The sequence below is a fragment of the Podarcis gaigeae genome (assembly GCF_964106915.1).
Source record: "Podarcis gaigeae genome assembly, chromosome: 7".
Taxonomy (NCBI): Eukaryota; Metazoa; Chordata; class Lepidosauria; order Squamata; family Lacertidae; genus Podarcis; species Podarcis gaigeae.
Genome location: NC_139683.1, coordinates 7,416,572 through 7,433,942, shown reverse-complemented (window position 1 = coordinate 7,433,942; position 17,371 = coordinate 7,416,572). Strand labels below are relative to the sequence as shown.

The following is a 17,371-nucleotide window of genomic DNA, read 5'->3' as shown; positions in this document are numbered from 1 at the left end:
TCTGAAAGAGAGGGTGGGAAAGAGTTTCACTCTTCCAGCTTCCTTCTTCAGCTCCACATACTTGAAAAAGATGTCCATACTAACTATGGGAAAGCAGCTGACAATAAAATGATGGTGGCGGTGGTCCCATGTGCATACCCAATGGTATTACCCAAAGCATTTACACACAGGAGTATTGGGTAGGAAAGCTTTCCTTGGACAGTGCCATTTTGACGCAGTTGTGTGGGGCTTGCAAGTTTGAATGCTTCCCTTGCCTTTTCCCTTTATATAAAAAGCTTGAATGTCAAGTAGACGTATTCAGCCTTGTCCTCTTCCTGACATCATGTTTTTTTCTGTACAGAGGAAGTTTTCAGCCCATTCTTTCCACGAAGAGAATATTCAGACGTATACGCTGACCACCTGCAACCTTGGTTTCACCGCAGTTTAATTACTTGAGTTGCTTAAAGTACAAAATGACACCAGCTAAGACCCTGTCCTTGAATCCACTGTTCTAAAGAGTAGTTTGCCTTGAAAAAAGCATTATTCCATCTATCAGCCAGCAAAATGAGTAATGGATATCAGCTGGTCCCTTTTCTAACCTGCAAAGCATTGCTTACTGTTGCTTCGTGCTATTTTTAGCTGCCCTTTTACTGAAGTTGCAGAGGAATTCGGTCTGGATTTACTGTTCCAAGTTGACAACTGTGATTCTTTTTGCTTGCACAGGGAAGCATGTCTTTAACCAATGTATCTGAGCAAGGGACCTACAAATATGTTTCCCTTTACTTCCATTTAATTTGAGCATATGTTTGTCCATGATTCTATTTTTTTGTTTCCTATTTTAATTTTCTGTGTGTGTATTCACATGCACACATTTTCCCACAGGCATCAATAAATTGTTCTTCTCATGGAAATTATCATTCAGAATGTTGCTATTTCCGTATCATTTTACATGCATATGGGATAGATTTTGTTCTGGCTTCTTCTCAACCCATTCAATCAATATTCCTATGCCTACCCCAGAAACATTCCATATTCCAAATCCATACACACACCAGCATCCTGCCCATGGCTCACAAGAGCACACGCACATCTGAAACTCAATGAAGGGATAAGTCACTACTTCCAAAACTGCTTTTCATTTTTTAAAAATGCAATGCATAAGTATGTTAGAAACTGGCTTATACCAACTCAGACCATTTGCTCATCTAACTCAACACTGACTACATTGTCTTGCAGTGGTTCTCCAGGGTTTCATTTCCCTCTCAGCCCTACCTGGAGATGCCAGGGTTTGAACCTAGGACCTTCTGCATGCAAAGAATTTGCTCTACAGCCTTGTCTTCAAATACAGTCTGATTTCCCCCTTTTAACCTTTCTTTTTCTTTTTACATTTCAGATTCACAACAAAAAATCCAGGAAGTCCCCTTGCCCAAAAGTGTAACTTCATCATTTCACTTTAGGTGTTCAGTTCTCCCATTAATATTCCTACCACAGAGGTAAATTTCCTCTTTAGATCCCTTATCTAGTCATTCCCCCTGACCACACCCAAATCCTACCCAAATGATTCTTCTGTAGGAATCCTGTTGTTATAGTTTGGGTCTTGTGATACTCCTATAGGTCACTCAACTCAAATAGTATTCCTCCAGGTCAACTTCTAGCATGGCTGCATCACACAACCATTTAAATAAGCAAGAATAAAGTTTTGAAGGACACCAAGACACATAGAAGTGTCCATAGAACAGTAGGCAACTGATATTTATTGCACAACATAGTTCTCCTATAAAACTGTAAAGCTGTTAACCATTTATTAGAATGGCTATGGAGAAATGTAATGTTGATGATCTTCAGGAAGTTGTAATTTTAACACTGTTCATTTTGAGGGATTAGGACTGAAAGGATTGGAGTTGAGCTAAAGTGGAACTAAGATCCAGCTTTACTCTTCATCCACCAGAATAATATCTCCCAGTGCCATCCTTCGTGAGGCTGGTCGCATTACAAGGAGGTCCTCATCAATCTCATCCAGCTCTTCCTCTCTCCCCCTGTGCTTTTTGGCTACATTGTCTAGTAACTTGTTTGCATGGCTAAGAGTCTTCTGAGCTCGTTGGCCGGCTGTTTGGACCTTCCCTTCCTCCAGGCCGGTCCCTGTGGCCTTCAAAGGTTTGGTCTTGCCTAAACGCTCCTGTTGCTCTTTCATCTGCTTTAATTTGAAACGGGGCCTACCATTCACCTGAGAAGGGTTGTCTGGAATCTTGGCATCCTCTTGAAAATCAGGCGCTTGAAGAATGTCACACACGTTCTTGGGAATTAAAGGCTTACGGCATCGCACAGGGGAGCATTCAGCACCAGGCTTTTTAGAAGGCTTGGCATTTCCCTCAGCTGGCAAGATGATCTGAACCTTACACAAAGGGTTGTCAAAACTTGATGAATGGCTGCCCTCTTGGTTCTCTAAAGTGGGCTTCTCATTCGGCTTGACCATGTGAAGGCTTTCCACCTCAACCTGGGCCAAATTCTTCACCCTTTTGACATGGGGCTCACTGCCAAGGGAGCCAAGGCTACCCAGTTTGGAAGCAGCCAACTGGGAATCTCTCTGAAGGCTCATGATTTTCTTGAGCTGAGCTTCTTTAACTTCCAAGGAGATGTCTAGTGGAGCCAACCTCACTGGTCTTTTCATGGCAAGATTATCCATGCTTTGAGCATCTGCTGAATAAAATGGTTTGGGGAAAGTAACACTATCTTTGGTGACTTTTCCAGCAAGGGTTTTTGTCTCTTCTTTGATTACTGTAGTGTCTGCAAGGTTGGGAGCAGAATGGTGAAAGCTGGCAGACCTGAGAACCTTCTCTTTCTTCTTTCCGGGCAATATTACAGTTGTTTTCTTATCAGGTTTCAGGTTCATCACAGTAACTTCACTAACTGTGCAGTTGAAAATCTTTTCATCAGCTGCTGGAGCACCCTGAAAGAACAATAAATATGTAGATGTTTAGTGTGGTGCATGAATTCAAAAGTGTTTTTATACAAATGGACTTTCCCCTCCAGAAAACTAGCTGTTTTCATCTTAGAGAGCTCTGTTCATTTATTTACAGAACAAACAACAGAAATATTGGCTTCTGACCCAGTTTGGAATGAAGAGAAATTTACAAACCACAGACATGCCTAGGAATCCTTGAATTCACAACCACAAGATTTGGTGGTGACCCTGGGCTGAGATCAGTGGTTCTCAATGTATGTGACACACCACACTGGTGTGGCAGGAAAGGCTGGCAAGTGTGGTGAGAAGATTGAAGGACAATCAATGAAACATTTATATATTTTAATGTAGCATAGTATAGTATCATTTTTTTTTGCAGAATATGGATAGATAAATGTTCAAAATGAGAGCAAGAGCATCAAGTGATAGATACATTGGGGGCACTGTCATACAGTGGTTCCGCTCCTTCCTCCTGGGCCGTGTCCAGAAAGTGGTGGGGGGGGTGAGTGTTCAGACCCCTGGGCTCTCACTTGTGGGGTGCCTCAGGGTTCTGTCCTCTCCCCCATGCTTTTTAATATCTATATGAAGCCACTGGGAGAGATCATCAGGGGGTTTGGACTGGGTGTTCATCAGTATGCAGATGACACCCAGCTCTACCTCTCCTTTAAATCAGAACCAGTGAAGGCGGTGAAGGTCCTGTGTTAGTGCCTGGAGGCGGTTGGAAGTTGGATGGCGGCTAACAGATTGAGGTTGAATCCTGACAAGACAGAAGTACTGTTTTTGGGGGACAGGAGGCGGGCAGGTGTGGAGGATTCCCTGGTCCTGAATGGGGTAACTGTGCCCCTGAAGGACCAGGTGCGCAGCCTGGGAGTCATTTTGGACTCACAGCTGTCCATGGAGGCGCAGATTAACTCTGTGTCCAGGGCAGCTGTCTACCAGCTCCACCTGGTACGCAGGCTAAGACCCTACCTCCCCGCGGACTGTCTCGCCAGAGTGGTGCATGCTCTAGTTATCTCACGCTTGGACTACTGCAACGCGCTCTACGTGGGGCTACCTTTGAAGGTGACCCGGAAACTGCAATTAATCCAGAATGCGGCAGCGAGACTGGTGACTGGGAGTGGCCACCGGGACCACATAACACCGGTTCTGAGAGATCTGCATTGGCTCCCAGTACATTTCCGAGCACGATTCAAAGTGTTGGTGCTGACCTTTAAAGCCCTAAACGGCCTCGGTCCTGTATACCTGAAGGAGCGTCTCCACCCCCATCATTCAGCCCGGACTCTGAGATCCAGCGCCGAGGGCCTTCTGGCAGTTCCCTCATTGCGAGAAGTGAGGCTACAGGGAACCAGACAGAGGGCCTTCTCGGTAGCGGCGCCCGCCCTGTGGAACGCCCTCCCATCAGATGTCAAAGAGATAAAGAATTACCTGACGTTCAGAAGACATCTTAAGGCAGCCCTGTTCAGGGAAGTTTTTAATATGTAATGCTGTACGGTTTTTAACACTGATTGGGAGCCGCCCAGAGTGGCTGGGGAAAACTCAGCCAGATGGGAGGGGTATAAATAATAAATTATTATTATTATTATTATTATTATTATTATTATTATTATTATAGTTGTGATCTTTTTGCTTTCCAATGTATTTTTTGTTTATAATTTTTATTAAGGATTTTCTGAACATTTTCCAAGATAATAATGCCCACTCACATTATAAAGAGCTTATAACCCACCTACTCTCAGCAGCCAGAAGCATCATAGCCAGACACTGGAGAGACATGTCAGGACTGAACATGGACCACTGCTACCAAATCGTATGGAAAACAGCCTTATTAGAAAAGCTAACCAACAGACTAAAAATGACACGGGGATAAAAAGAAGAGGACGCCTTCACCCTGGTATGGCTCGCCTTTATTACATACACAGCCCAGTAAGACAACAAGAAGAACCCACCGACAGTATACGAATCAATCTGGCTAGCTTTCCAATTTATTTCTTATCAATAAAACATTTAATGCATGAGCAAATTTTTATTCTGAAAGTGTGGCCCAGAGGGGGGAAATTAAGAACCACTGGCTTAGATGGGATGGGTTTAGAAGGGGATTAGAGAAACTTATCTCCCAATGGTTATTAGACATATTGGCTCTATACTAGGGCTGTGCACCAGAACCAGCCAAATTCCAGACCCTGAACCAAAATGGATTGATTTGAGTTGAGCCAAGATTCCACCAGAGTGCATTGGGTGCAGCCCAATTTTGCCCCATATCAGATCAGGTCCATTCAAAGTGATCTAGGAGAGAGAGGAAGGAGATGTGCAGACAGTCTACATGTGTCTCCTCCTAACCACCACATGTTTTATCAAGGTTTTCTTAAACATACAGTCAGGAAAGGATGAAATACCTGTCTGCTTCTCTTTCCTTCCCAACCACATGAGTGTACAAGCTCCACAATTGGTTTTAGGCCTGACACTGCCTTCAACATGAGCGAGCAAAGTGGCTTCTCACCCTAGTTACCTGCCAGTTAAATCCTCCTGAAGCCTTGTGCTAATTCACTTAACCTCTCTTGAGCTATAAGCACAGCATTTTGCTCTTTCTGCACATGTTAGAGTCTCTCTGAATGTTCATCTACTCTGACACTTTTGATTCAACTACTTTGTAGGTTCCTCTGTTTGGCCGTAATTCTCCCATGCACTTTGGAAATGGTGGCAAGTCCAATGTACCCAGTACTTACAGGAGAATTCTTGTACAGGGATCACTTTGTATTTGCAGACTATTAAGAAAACAGCCTCTGCGCATATATGTGAAATACTCTTCGTCTCTGAATGTATGCACAGCACTGCAAACATGGCACAGATGATAGATTTGGCAGCTGATTTGTATCAGAAACTATTCCCACAAAAATAATGTGTGCCCAAGCATTTACTTCTGCAAGACTGTTGTAAGCTATATCATCAGTGCCACCCAGTGAGTTGCCACAGTAAACATTGTATATAGTGCATTGATCCTGTTTGCACATGCACGCTCTTTCAATTACTGGACAATAATCACAGGTTTCTTACTTGTGTGAATTAGCCGTTCCAAATCTGACACAACAGACAAAGCACAGAGCTTCTTCACTGGAGGCAATTCACACATTCATCTATGAGTCATTTCGTGGTCAATAACTTGCATGCACATTAGTGGAACATTTATCTCCTTGCCTTCATGTGAAATAGTGAGGTGTTGAGGTTAAGATAGCGTGATAGGTAATGGGGACAAGCAGCTTCCTGGATAAAATCTTACAGCTTATCCAGAGTTAAGCTGTCCTCAGAGAGCTATTTATCCCAAGTTTAAATCCAACTTAGTTTGAAGTCCTCAGTATGCCCTGAGTCAGCAGGCGCTTTGTCTCTTCTTAATGACTCATTGCTCAAGGCCTAGTTCAGTCAATAAGTGTGCTTGTGTACACTGAACAAATTGCATTAAAGCTCTCCTCCATACTGAAAGGAGCATTGACGCTGTCTTACATGCAAGTCAATGGTTTGTATCGCTCTGAAACAAGCCACCAGAACTAGCCAAGAACACATATACACCAGCACACCTGCTTGCTCCCCGTAAGAGAACCAGGCTATAATGTGATGCAAACAGGGCATCAGACAATCTGCGTCTGACCTTCTTATATTCATGTGCCTTCCCCAATTAATGGAGATATCTTGAGTCTGCATCTCTTCCTTCATTGTTTTCTAATTCCTTTTCTTTTCCTTCTCTATCTACTTATGTGATAGGTCTACGGGACAAGTTATCTTGTAATTCATTCTGTGGTTTACATTGCACATCAACTTTTTAGGCACATGAGAAATAATCACCATTACATCATCACATTGATCCCTTTCATCCCCATCTTGCTTTCTGTAGATGTTGATCAACAGTTCATCTCCCACAGCTGCTACCCAAATTAGCATGTTGGATGTGGAATGCCCCAGCTAGGGAAACATTGCTGGGAATTTCAAAGGAAACTGAAATAATGTTGGTACAATTTCAGAAATTCTGCAGAGTAGTCCACAACGTTTTAGAGTTATTTTGATTTGCTTTCTCAAATTAGACATACAGTGGTACCTCGGGTTAAGTATTTAATTCATTCCGGAGGCCCGTTCTTAACCTGAAACTGTTCTTAACCTGAAGCACGACTTTAGCTAACGGGGCCTCCTGCAGCAGCCGTGCTGCCGGAGCACAATTTCTTTTCTCATCCTGAAGCAAAGTTCTTAACCCGATGTACTATTTCTGGGTTAGCGGAGTCTGTAACCTGAAGCGTCTGTAACCTGAAGCATATGTAACCCGAGGTACCACTGTATAGAGAGTATGTGGAACAAATGTGATCTTCAAATCATTGGACCTTCCCATGAAATATTCAAACTGTGTTCCTAGCTGATGCATAGCTTTCCACAAAATCAAGTACAACCCTTACATAACTGTTACATAATAAAGCAATTGGAAGCCTTAAATTAGCTTTGGTTATTCCACTGAAAATGATGCCCAACTGGTTCCCACTCATTCTTAATCCCTTTGTGTCCTTGAGAAAGCCACATAGGCCAAAACCTTTGAGCTTCAGCATATCTGGGTCAAAGTTCCCAGTAACGAATATCCCCAAGTAAGCTTCTAAGTTCACATTTAAGCTTCTAAAACTAGCTTCACTTTCATTGCTAATTGATTGTCCCTTTGAAACTATTCATGTCTTTATATGAATTAAGGACTACGCTGTCTAACTTTAGACAATCTAACTTTAGGCCTCGTGTTGCCACCTGAACTTTCCGTAACTATATATAAATGAAGTGCATTTCATAAGCCCTTCTGTACCTATTGATTAAAGGAAAAGGCTTATATCTGAATCCATGTCTGAATAATGAGATAATGTGGGGCATTTACAGAACCCCCAAGTGAGCATATGAACAGATCAAGTTTAAGGTTGTGTGATTGTGTGCAGTTCTGCTCACATCACCTAAAAAAAGGATGTTGTGGAGCTGAAAATTTTCAGAAAAGGAAAACCAAAGAGGATGGAGTAACGTCTCTATGCATAAAGTTTGCAGTATTGGGGCCTTCTTAGTTGAGTAAGGTGAGTAAGTGGGAAAATGATTAAGGTGCCTAGAACTTAGTTTGTGAAGATAGTGGAGAGGAAAGCTTTTCTCCCTTTCTCATTACACTATAACTCAGAGCTATCCAGTGTGAAGGGACGCGGGTGGCGCTGTGGGTTAAACCACAGCGCCTAGCACTTGCCTATTGGAAGGTCAGTAGTTCAAATCCCCGCAACAGGGTGAGCTCCCGTTGCTTGGTCCCTGCTCCTGCCAACCTAGCAGTTCGAAAGCACGTCAAAGTGCAGGTAGATAAATAGGCACCGCTCCGGTGGGAAGGTAAACGGCGTTTCTGTGTGCTGCTCTGGTTCGCCAGAAGTGGCTTAGTCATGCTGGCCACATGACCCGGAATCTGTACACTGGCTCCCTCAGCCAATAAAGCAAGATGAGCGCCGCAACCCCAGAGTCAGCCACGACTGGACCTAATGGTCAGGGGTCCCTTTACCTTTACCTTTATCCAGTGTGAAAGAAAGTTATTCTTCAAACAGTGCATCATTAAACTATTGAACTCAATCCTACAGGAGGCAGTGAAGACCACCAACTTGGACAATTTCAAAAGAGAATTAGACAAACTCATGCAGGATAAAGCTATTGATGTTCTACAGTCCCCATCAAAGGTAGTGTGCTTTTGAATACTTTTGAAGAATGACAACTGGGAAGAGTGCTGTTGCACTCCGGTCCTGCTTATAGGTTTCCCATTGGCAGCTGGTTGGCCACTGTGGGAACAGGAAGCAGAATGAGATAGGCCTTTGGTCTGCTCAAGTTTTTGAGGTTAATTAAATGAAATATACATTCTCAAAACAATGGTAGCACATGATAGCTAAGAAAATGGCCAGACAATACAGAGAAGTAACTAGAGGGGAGAACATTGTGGTAGGTATACCTGGACTATGTAATCTTGACAAGGATTGAAGATTCCCAAAACTCATTCCATGAAAAATGAGTATAGTATATGCAAAACTTGTATAGTATATGCATGATTATATCATAATGTTGCACAATTATTTAATGTACATTATATATATTCCTGATGGCTTTGCAACAATGCATAAGACTGTCTAAAAATACATATACAGATTTATACTGCAAAAAATATAGTAAAACATGGGGACTGGCTATTTTCTCTATATTATACATATAATATACATTTATGCACATATTTTTCCATATAGATAGGTGGGTTGTCATTTTTTTAAAAATGTTGAAGTGGCTTGGTCATAAGTGGGTACTCATTGCAAGCCACTGTCCAGTGATGAGGTTGGAAGCACCAAAATCTGTGTATAAATCCATTTAAAATGGATTACTCCATTACTAAGCTTGACATTGCATGTTTAAAAGGTAAAGGTAAAGGGCCCCCTGACCATTAGGTCCAGTCATGACCGACTCTGGGGTTGCGGCACTCATCTTGCTTTATTGGCCGAGGGACAGCTTCCGGGTCATGTGGCCAGCATGACTAAGCCGCTTCTGGCGAACCAGAGCAGCACACGGAAATGCCGTTTACCTTCCCGCCGGAGTGGTACCTATTTATCTACTTGCACTTTGACGTGCTTTCAAACTGCTAGGTTGGCAGGAGCTGGGACTGAGCAATGGGAGCTCACCCTGTTGTGGAGATTTGAACCACCGACCTTCTGATCGGCAAGTCCTAGGCTCTGTTGTTTAACCCACAGCACCACCCACGTCCCTTATTGCATGTTTACAGAGATGTTAGTTCTATGGAACTCAATGGAGATCACACCCTAGGAAGTGTGCTTAGGATCGATACCTCAGTTGTTTGTGATTTATCCCATGTTCCAAAGTCAAGGGTAAAAAATGTGATATATTAAATGGGTTTGGGGATTCACACACCAGGTGCTGTTGTAAAGCTCCCAAGAGCACAGAATGAGAAGGAGAGATTAACTAAGTAGCCCCACAGCAGCTATTTGCTGTTAGACTCCCCATTACTAGTAAGGATGGAGTAGAAATTGGACTTTGTTTGCATGTTAATGAAAAACTGCCTAACTCTGCATTTCTCAAACCAAATCAAAATACAGCTATCATTTGAAAATTCATGTTTTTCTGAATTTTGCAATACAGCTCTCCAACCAATATGCAGAAAAATGCACATTCTGGGGGAAAGTTTGCTTTCAAATCCATATCTTAATGAAAATAACATACCAAAAAAAAATACTTAATATTGAATAAATGTGCCTGCAAAATTTTGTAGATTAACCCAAACTGCATACAAACTGGAATCATGAGGAGGAATTCGTTCACACTAAATGTCTGGTGGATTCTCACACGGATTTGCAAATTGACAATGTGTAGAACTGAATTTACAAGAAAGGAGAGAGACCAAAACTAACCGATGCATCCATTCTTAGCTGCTAGTGGATTCCCTGCAGAGTGATTCAAAGAAGACAGCAGATCAGGGGACTTTTGCCCCACTAATAACATTACTGTGGGACCATGACCTGCAGCAGCTGAGTGCTTAGTAGTGCTAAAATCTCTTTCAGAGCACTGGCCACCTGAGACACAGAGAACGTGGCTTCTGTTTCACCCCCATCCTTACCATGCAGTTCCTTTTGCCATGCCTTGATACCTTTCACTTTCCTGTCCCCCAACAGCCACCACCGACTGTCAAAATTTAGATAATCTGCTCCTTAAATCAGGGTGTGAATCACCTCAGTTGCGTCTATGAAATTAGCATTGTGCCAAACATTTCTCTTGCATCTGTTTCATGGTGACTGTCCATTGAAAATAAATTCTGTTTTAAAAATATCCATGTGGAGATAAAGGGTCAATGAAATTCTCTTGAGTAGGATGCAGGGTTCCGCCCCCTCCTTATGTGTGCCTTCAAGGGGGCCAATAAATGTTTGTAAATGTTTTTTCTTTCATTTTGCAAATCTTCTCTTTCATGGCCTGCACTCTTCAGCCTTCCTGTGTGATCACCTTTCCTACAAACCCCATGACATCCCCATAGGAAGTACAGTACGGTTAACAGGTTGCCTGTGGTGCTCCTGAAGGCTGTGCATTGTCATGTTGCTAAGCCTTCTTGCTCTTAAAGAAATCAGTGCTATAAGGTAAGTGGAAAGACTTTTATTAGAAAAAATTCAGGAGGAGCACCTATCTCAGGCTTTTGAAGCCAACCTCCTAGCTACCCATTTATTAGTTAAAGTTCAGGGAAAGACGTTGTGCTGTTATGGAGCTTTTGGGGGGATTAGGAAGTCCAGGCAACCAGGGAATCTGGAGAAAATTTTAATGGAAAGATAAGCTCATGTGATCACCTCGCACCTCGTCTCACAAGGAGAGTATGGTGCAAAGATCAGAGAGTTGGACCTAGGAGACCAGGGATTGTTCCATCAGTGCAAGGGTTGGGATTTTTGACTACGTGATATCTGATGCAGCTTCCCACAGAAGCAATTAAGGAGTTGGCCGAAGGCCAAGAAGACTGAGCAGAGGGAGTTATTCTGCCTAGAGATATGGGACCTTGGATACAACTCTGCTATTGGTCAAGGTCTCCACATAGGCATGATGACTCATGACCTTCCTTGCTGGTTAGTTGGTTGGTCAGTGTGAGTTCTAAGAGTCATTTGGAGTTTGTTCAGTGAGAGAGTTAAGATCCGTGTCTGTATCCTGTATATAGTAACTTGTAGAGTCTGCTGTAAATAATAAACCTCCAAGCATAAATCCAAATTAGTTGGACACCAACCCAAGGTTCAATTCCACAGGAAGTCATAAAGCTCATTGGTTGATTTTGGGCGTCTCATAGTCTCTCCGGCTAACCTATATCACAGGGATGTTGTAAGGTTAGAATGGGGAGCAAAATAACCATGTACACCTCATTGAGCTCCTTGAAGGAAATGATATAAGTGTAAAGATAAGAAATAAAGTTAGAACAATCCCACCCCCACCGAAATTCTAAAGTACCCTGAGAATGCAGGAGGAAAAAATAGAAGCTTCTTTCACAGGGGAAGCAATATTTTGAGAAACAGGAGGATAAGTTTGATCACAGTGTACAAATAGCAACAAAAACAACTTTTCAGAATATATTTGTTCCAAATGTATTATTATTTCTTCACAACTTTGTCCCTGAAATACTTCCAGCAGTGGCCCTTCTGTTAAAGACTAGAGCTGGCAAAATAAATGTTATAATGATTCATAGAATTGCAGAACTGCAAGGAACCACGAGGGTCATCCAGTCCAATGCCCTGCAATGCAGGAATCATCTGCCCAATGTGAGACTCAGACCCACAACCCTGAGATTAAGAGACTCATGTTTTATCAACTGTTAATCTAGAGCCAATGTCTCATGCCATCTCTACTGCCCTGCAGGAGCAGAGACTTCCATGCTGGAAATTCTCTGAAATGCAGATCAATTCTACATGCAAACATCACCCAACATCAAAAGGATTAGCAGATACCATCTCATGCAAGTCTCTATCAGAGCCATAGTAGCATAGCAAGTGGCTTTCTCAATGAGTCAAATCATTGGTCCATCAAACTCTGCATTGTCTACACTGGATGGCAGCAGGCAAGAGTCTTCCCAGATTGAACCTGGACCTTCTGGGTATAAAGTAGATGCACTACTACTGAGCTGCAGCCCTCCTGTAAAACGCCCTCCCATCCAACCCAGAGGAACACGCATTATCCAATTTTTGATCAATGGAATAGAGCACGAATAACATGCCCATACTGACCAACCTCCTTCAGAAGTCCCTCCCCAAATCAGAAAGTTCCCATGTGAAGTTTTGCATGAATTATAATTCCAAGGTGATGATTATTGACCAGAGTTAGAGAAAAGAAGCATGCATGTCAAGTCAGAGAAACTGGCATGCCGTAAGCACATCAGTCCAATGAATATGTGGTTTCTGTTTGGCCCTTGTGGTTTGCAGGGCTGCTATCACTAAACGTTGACCATTATTACATACCCTCCAACAGGTTCAGTCCCCAAATTGGGAAGCCTGTCTTCCCGTCTGTGATCCTGCACGAGTCACATGACCCACGTGAGATCTTTGCATGGACTACTGCAAAGCGCTCTACGAGGGGCTACCTTTGAAGGTGACTCGGAAACTGCAATTACCGTAATCCACAATGTGGCAGCTAGACTGGTGACTGGGAATGGCCGCCGAGACCATATAACACTGGTCCTGAGAGACCTGCCTTGGCTCCCAGTACATTTCCAAGCACAATTCAAAGTGTTGGTGCTGACCTTTAAGGCCCTAAACGGACTCGGCCCAGTATACCTGAAGGAGCGTCTCCACCACCATAGTTTTGCCCGGACACTGAGATCCAGTGCCGAGGGCCTCACTGCAAGAGGTGAGGTTACAGGGAACCAGGCAGAGGGCCTTCTTGGTAATGGTGCCCGCCCTGTAGAATGCCCTCCCATTAGATGTCAAGGAAATAAGCAACTAACTTACTTTTAAAAGACATCTGAAGGCAACCCTGTTTAGGAAGTTTTTAAAGTTTAATGCTGTATTGTGTTTTTAACATATGGTTGGGTGCTGCCCAGAGAGGCTGGGAAAATCCAGCCAGATGGGCGGGATATAAATAATAAATTATGATCATCATCTTCTTCACAGAGCCCAAAAGACGGACTTGGAGACTTATTATGTGGCAAGCACCTAATAAATTGAAATAAGATAATAAAATCAATAACATTATATTAATCTTCCCTCCTTGTCCCTTTCTGCCCAGGGAATTGTTGTTGGGTCAACCTCATGCCACTTTCTCCTGTGTAAAGCAGGACCAGGAGGAATGCTTTGTTTGTGATGACAACTCAAGCCTGGAGCTACCTGCCTGCAGGCCTTACTCTCATGGAATGGGATTTTCCTTCTTCTCACTTCTTTCTGCAACCTCCAATAGTGCTGGAAATCTTCTCCATGGGCTTGGGCACCATATGAAATGATGGGTTGCAATTGGAGAGGGAATTACCCACTGCATGAGCAGTGATATCTTGCACTTATGCTAGGGCTCTGTTGGATCTAGAGACAGAAGAAGCCGTGGTTTGGGATTCTATCGCTCAAGCATTTTTTTTTCATTGCGGTTTGAAAAAGAAGTTTGCTTCAAAATTCACACGCATTTCTGTGCAAATTTCTCCTAGCTAGGGAAGGGTACGAATTTGATTTGGTTTGCATTTAAAAGCAAATCTTTCGCATCTTCCCAAACCAATATGAAAACAGCCGCCCTTCTAAAATTCACACTTGAAACAAATTTTGTGACGTAGTTCTCCAGCCAAACAATGCTTATGAAAAAGTACATAACAGAGGCAAGTGTGCTAAAATGAATGGGATAATGAAAATAGCATGCATTAAATTAGGAAAACCTGCTTGCCAAAATGTGTACATTAGTCGAGACTGCATACAAATAAAGATAATGTGTTTATTAGGAGAAATTTTCAGCTGAATCCTGATGAGTTTTCGTAAGGATTTAAAATGGGGTGGGGGGGACCCATACAGTTCTGCATAAATCTGGAGAACTAAATTTGATATGGGGAAAATGAGAAACTATTAGAACCAAAACTGGCATTTCCTTCCACTTCTACTGCCAATATATGTATTTTCGCATGCAATTTTGCCCAGTATTTCCCTCTAACAGAATGCAGTTGAGTATGTTATTTTCCCTAATACAGTGGTACGTCAGGTTACATACGCTTCAGGTTAAAGACTCCGCTAACCCAAAAATAGTGCTTCAGGTTAAGAACTTTGCTTCAGGATGAGAACAGAAATAGTGCTCCGGTGGTGCAGCAGCAGCAGGAGGCCCCATTAGCTAAAGTGGTGCTTCCAGTTAAGAGCAGTTTCAGGTTAAGTACGGACCTCTGGAATGAATCAAATACTTAACCTGAGGTACCACTTTATCTGTGTGTGGATTTCCACTGAGAGCTGCATTTCAGTTCATACGCTGGTTTGGGATGTGCATTTGGAAAATTCACCCTTTTCCCCAAGGAATTGTGATTGCTAACTGCACAGTGTATGCAAACACTGGTGAACAGCAGCATTGCAAGACAACAGAGATTTGGGGAGTGTGATATGCTTTACCCTTTTCATGCTCCAAATCCAAACACGGACCCCCAGCATCCTGCCCACCATGGGTCATAAGAGGAAATACATGTGTGAAACCTGAGAAGGCGGGAAGCCACTTCTCCTGCAATTGCTTTTCATTTTTTAAAAAAATGACATGCACACAGGTGCATTGCAAATCACCTTATACTGAGCTAAACCACTGGTCTAACTCAATATCATCTACATTGACGGGTAACAGCTTTCCAGAAGATAACTCAGCCAGCAGAGCATGAGATTCGTAATCTCGGGGACATGGGTTTGTGTGGCACGATGGGCAAAAGATTCTTGCATTACAGGGGGTTAGACTAGATGATGTTTGTTGTCTCTTCCAGCTCCATGGTTGTATGAAACTAGATTTTCTCCCAGCCCTTTCTTGGAATGTTGGGAATTGAACCTGCGACCCCCTGCAGGCCAAGCAGATACTCTAACACTGTGACCCTTCCCTGAAGATCAAGCTTCATTACCTATGAAGGCGCAGCGACATGCATTTGCAAACAACACAAAACCAGCCCCTAAAAATCCCATCTCCTTCTTTGCAGCAGAAAAGATGTACCTAACTTTCAGCTCCCTTGTCCTCAGATGTGCTTACCAGGCGGCCAGGTTGCTCAAGTTTAGCTCGTTGCTTTATCATTCCAGATCGTGGGCCTTCTTGCATCTTGCTCTGCGACGGCTTCGGCTGAAGCTCTTCTTGCAAAGTGTGCTTAGACCAGAGTGCCGAGCAAATGGGATCAGCAAGGACTTAAAGATGGTTTAGAGATACGTAACGGAGGGGTATTGGGGTCAGCTTTTATAGAGGCACTTAGGGAAATTGGCGCAGCATGGGTTCTGAAAGTCAAAATGACATGGCAAAAGGGACATCTTTTTATTCCTTTAAATAAAAGGGGCCGCACCTGTTCCTTTCCTGCTCAACCCGTTATAATAAATACAGATATTACAGAAAAATACATCATTAGTATCCAGCTTCTTATGTCTTCACCAGAAAGTTAATGCTGTATTATTATTTTTATTATTATTTTATTTATACCCCGCCTATCTGTCTGGGTCACCCCAGCCACTCTGGGTGGCTTTCAGGACATAATGAAACATTAAACGATTAAAAGTTGCCTATATAGTTGTGTTCTAAAAGTTGTGTAGTTCTTGTGCTCTTGTGCTTGAATCCTGCTTGCCGGTTTCCCACAGGAATCTGGTTGGCCACAGTGAGAACAGGATGCTAGATTAGATGAGCCATTGGTCTCATCCAACGGGCTCTTTTTATGTTATTATGGAAGAGAGAGAAAACTTAATTAAAAAAACACTTACAGACATTTGAAAATGGCATGATGAACTCAGCATTCATTGAAGTTACATGTCTACTCATTGGTCTCTCTATACTGGAATGTGACCACCCCCACACTGTGAAAGAAGAAGTTTCAGTTTGGGAGCTCCAGTTCTAAAGTCTCCTTATCCAGTTTAAACCTTCTAATGAATGTGTCGTAGGAAACAAAAAAAACCCATCCTCCGAAATGACAGCTTTTGTCACCAGCCCTTCTGATACCAGTTTTTGTTGTCCTGTGATCAGTTTGACAGCCAAGACAGAAAACTAACCACACAACCAGGTGCGGTCACCCACACACTATTCCTCTAAGCCAGGGGTAGGCAGCCTAAGACCCTAATGCCCCTTCTCAATCCGGCCCACAGACGGTCCTGGAATCAGCAAGTTTTTACATGACTAGAAAGTGTCCTTTTATTTAAAATGCATCTCTGGGTTATTTGTGGGCCTGCCTGGTGTTTTTACATGAGTAGAATGTGTGCTTTTATTTAAAATGCATCCCTGGGTTCTATGTGAGGCATAGGAATTCATTCATTTCCCCCCCAAAAAATATAGTCTGGCCCCCCACATGGTCTGAGGCATGGTGGACTGACCCACGGCTGAAAAAGGTTGCTGACCACTGCTCTAAGCCAAATCCTCTCCCTGGGCTCTCCACATCCTCATTATTTAAAAATCCACCTCTATTTACATGCTATTGAGTTCAATGCATGTGGAACCACAGAGCAGCCAATTCCTGGGATTAGCAGACTAGCAATAAAGAGGAAAGAAGTGGGGGGAATTAAACAGAGTGCTAATAGCAGGGATTAATGCATCTCATTGAAAGGGCTTATTTTTTAACATGGGAAATAATGTGATGCCCTGTAGATATACTTATCAGAGGCACAAAGCCCATCTTTGTGCCGCAGGAAGACTTATATTGCTTAATAATAAGAACGCCTTCATTTCAGCTGAATCAAGGCACTCATTAGTTAGTGGCAGAATTTGCCTAGA

The 17,371-nt window shown here is 42.9% G+C and overlaps 1 protein-coding gene across 1 annotated transcript; it reads right to left on the bottom strand.

Annotated features, from left to right (window-relative positions):
- Nucleotides 1-1,790: 1,790 nt before the first annotated feature.
- On the bottom strand, nucleotides 1,791-15,762 carry LOC310849010 (uncharacterized protein). The gene is made up of 2 exons (XM_083748730.1): nucleotides 15,662-15,762; nucleotides 1,791-2,926 (listed from the first exon to the last, which is right to left on the bottom strand). The coding sequence occupies exons 1-2, from the start codon at nucleotides 15,725-15,727 to the stop codon at nucleotides 1,910-1,912; spliced, it is 1,083 nt and encodes a 360-aa protein (XP_083604856.1). The 5' UTR covers nucleotides 15,728-15,762; the 3' UTR covers nucleotides 1,791-1,909.
- Between the last annotated feature and the right edge of the window lie 1,609 nt (nucleotides 15,763-17,371).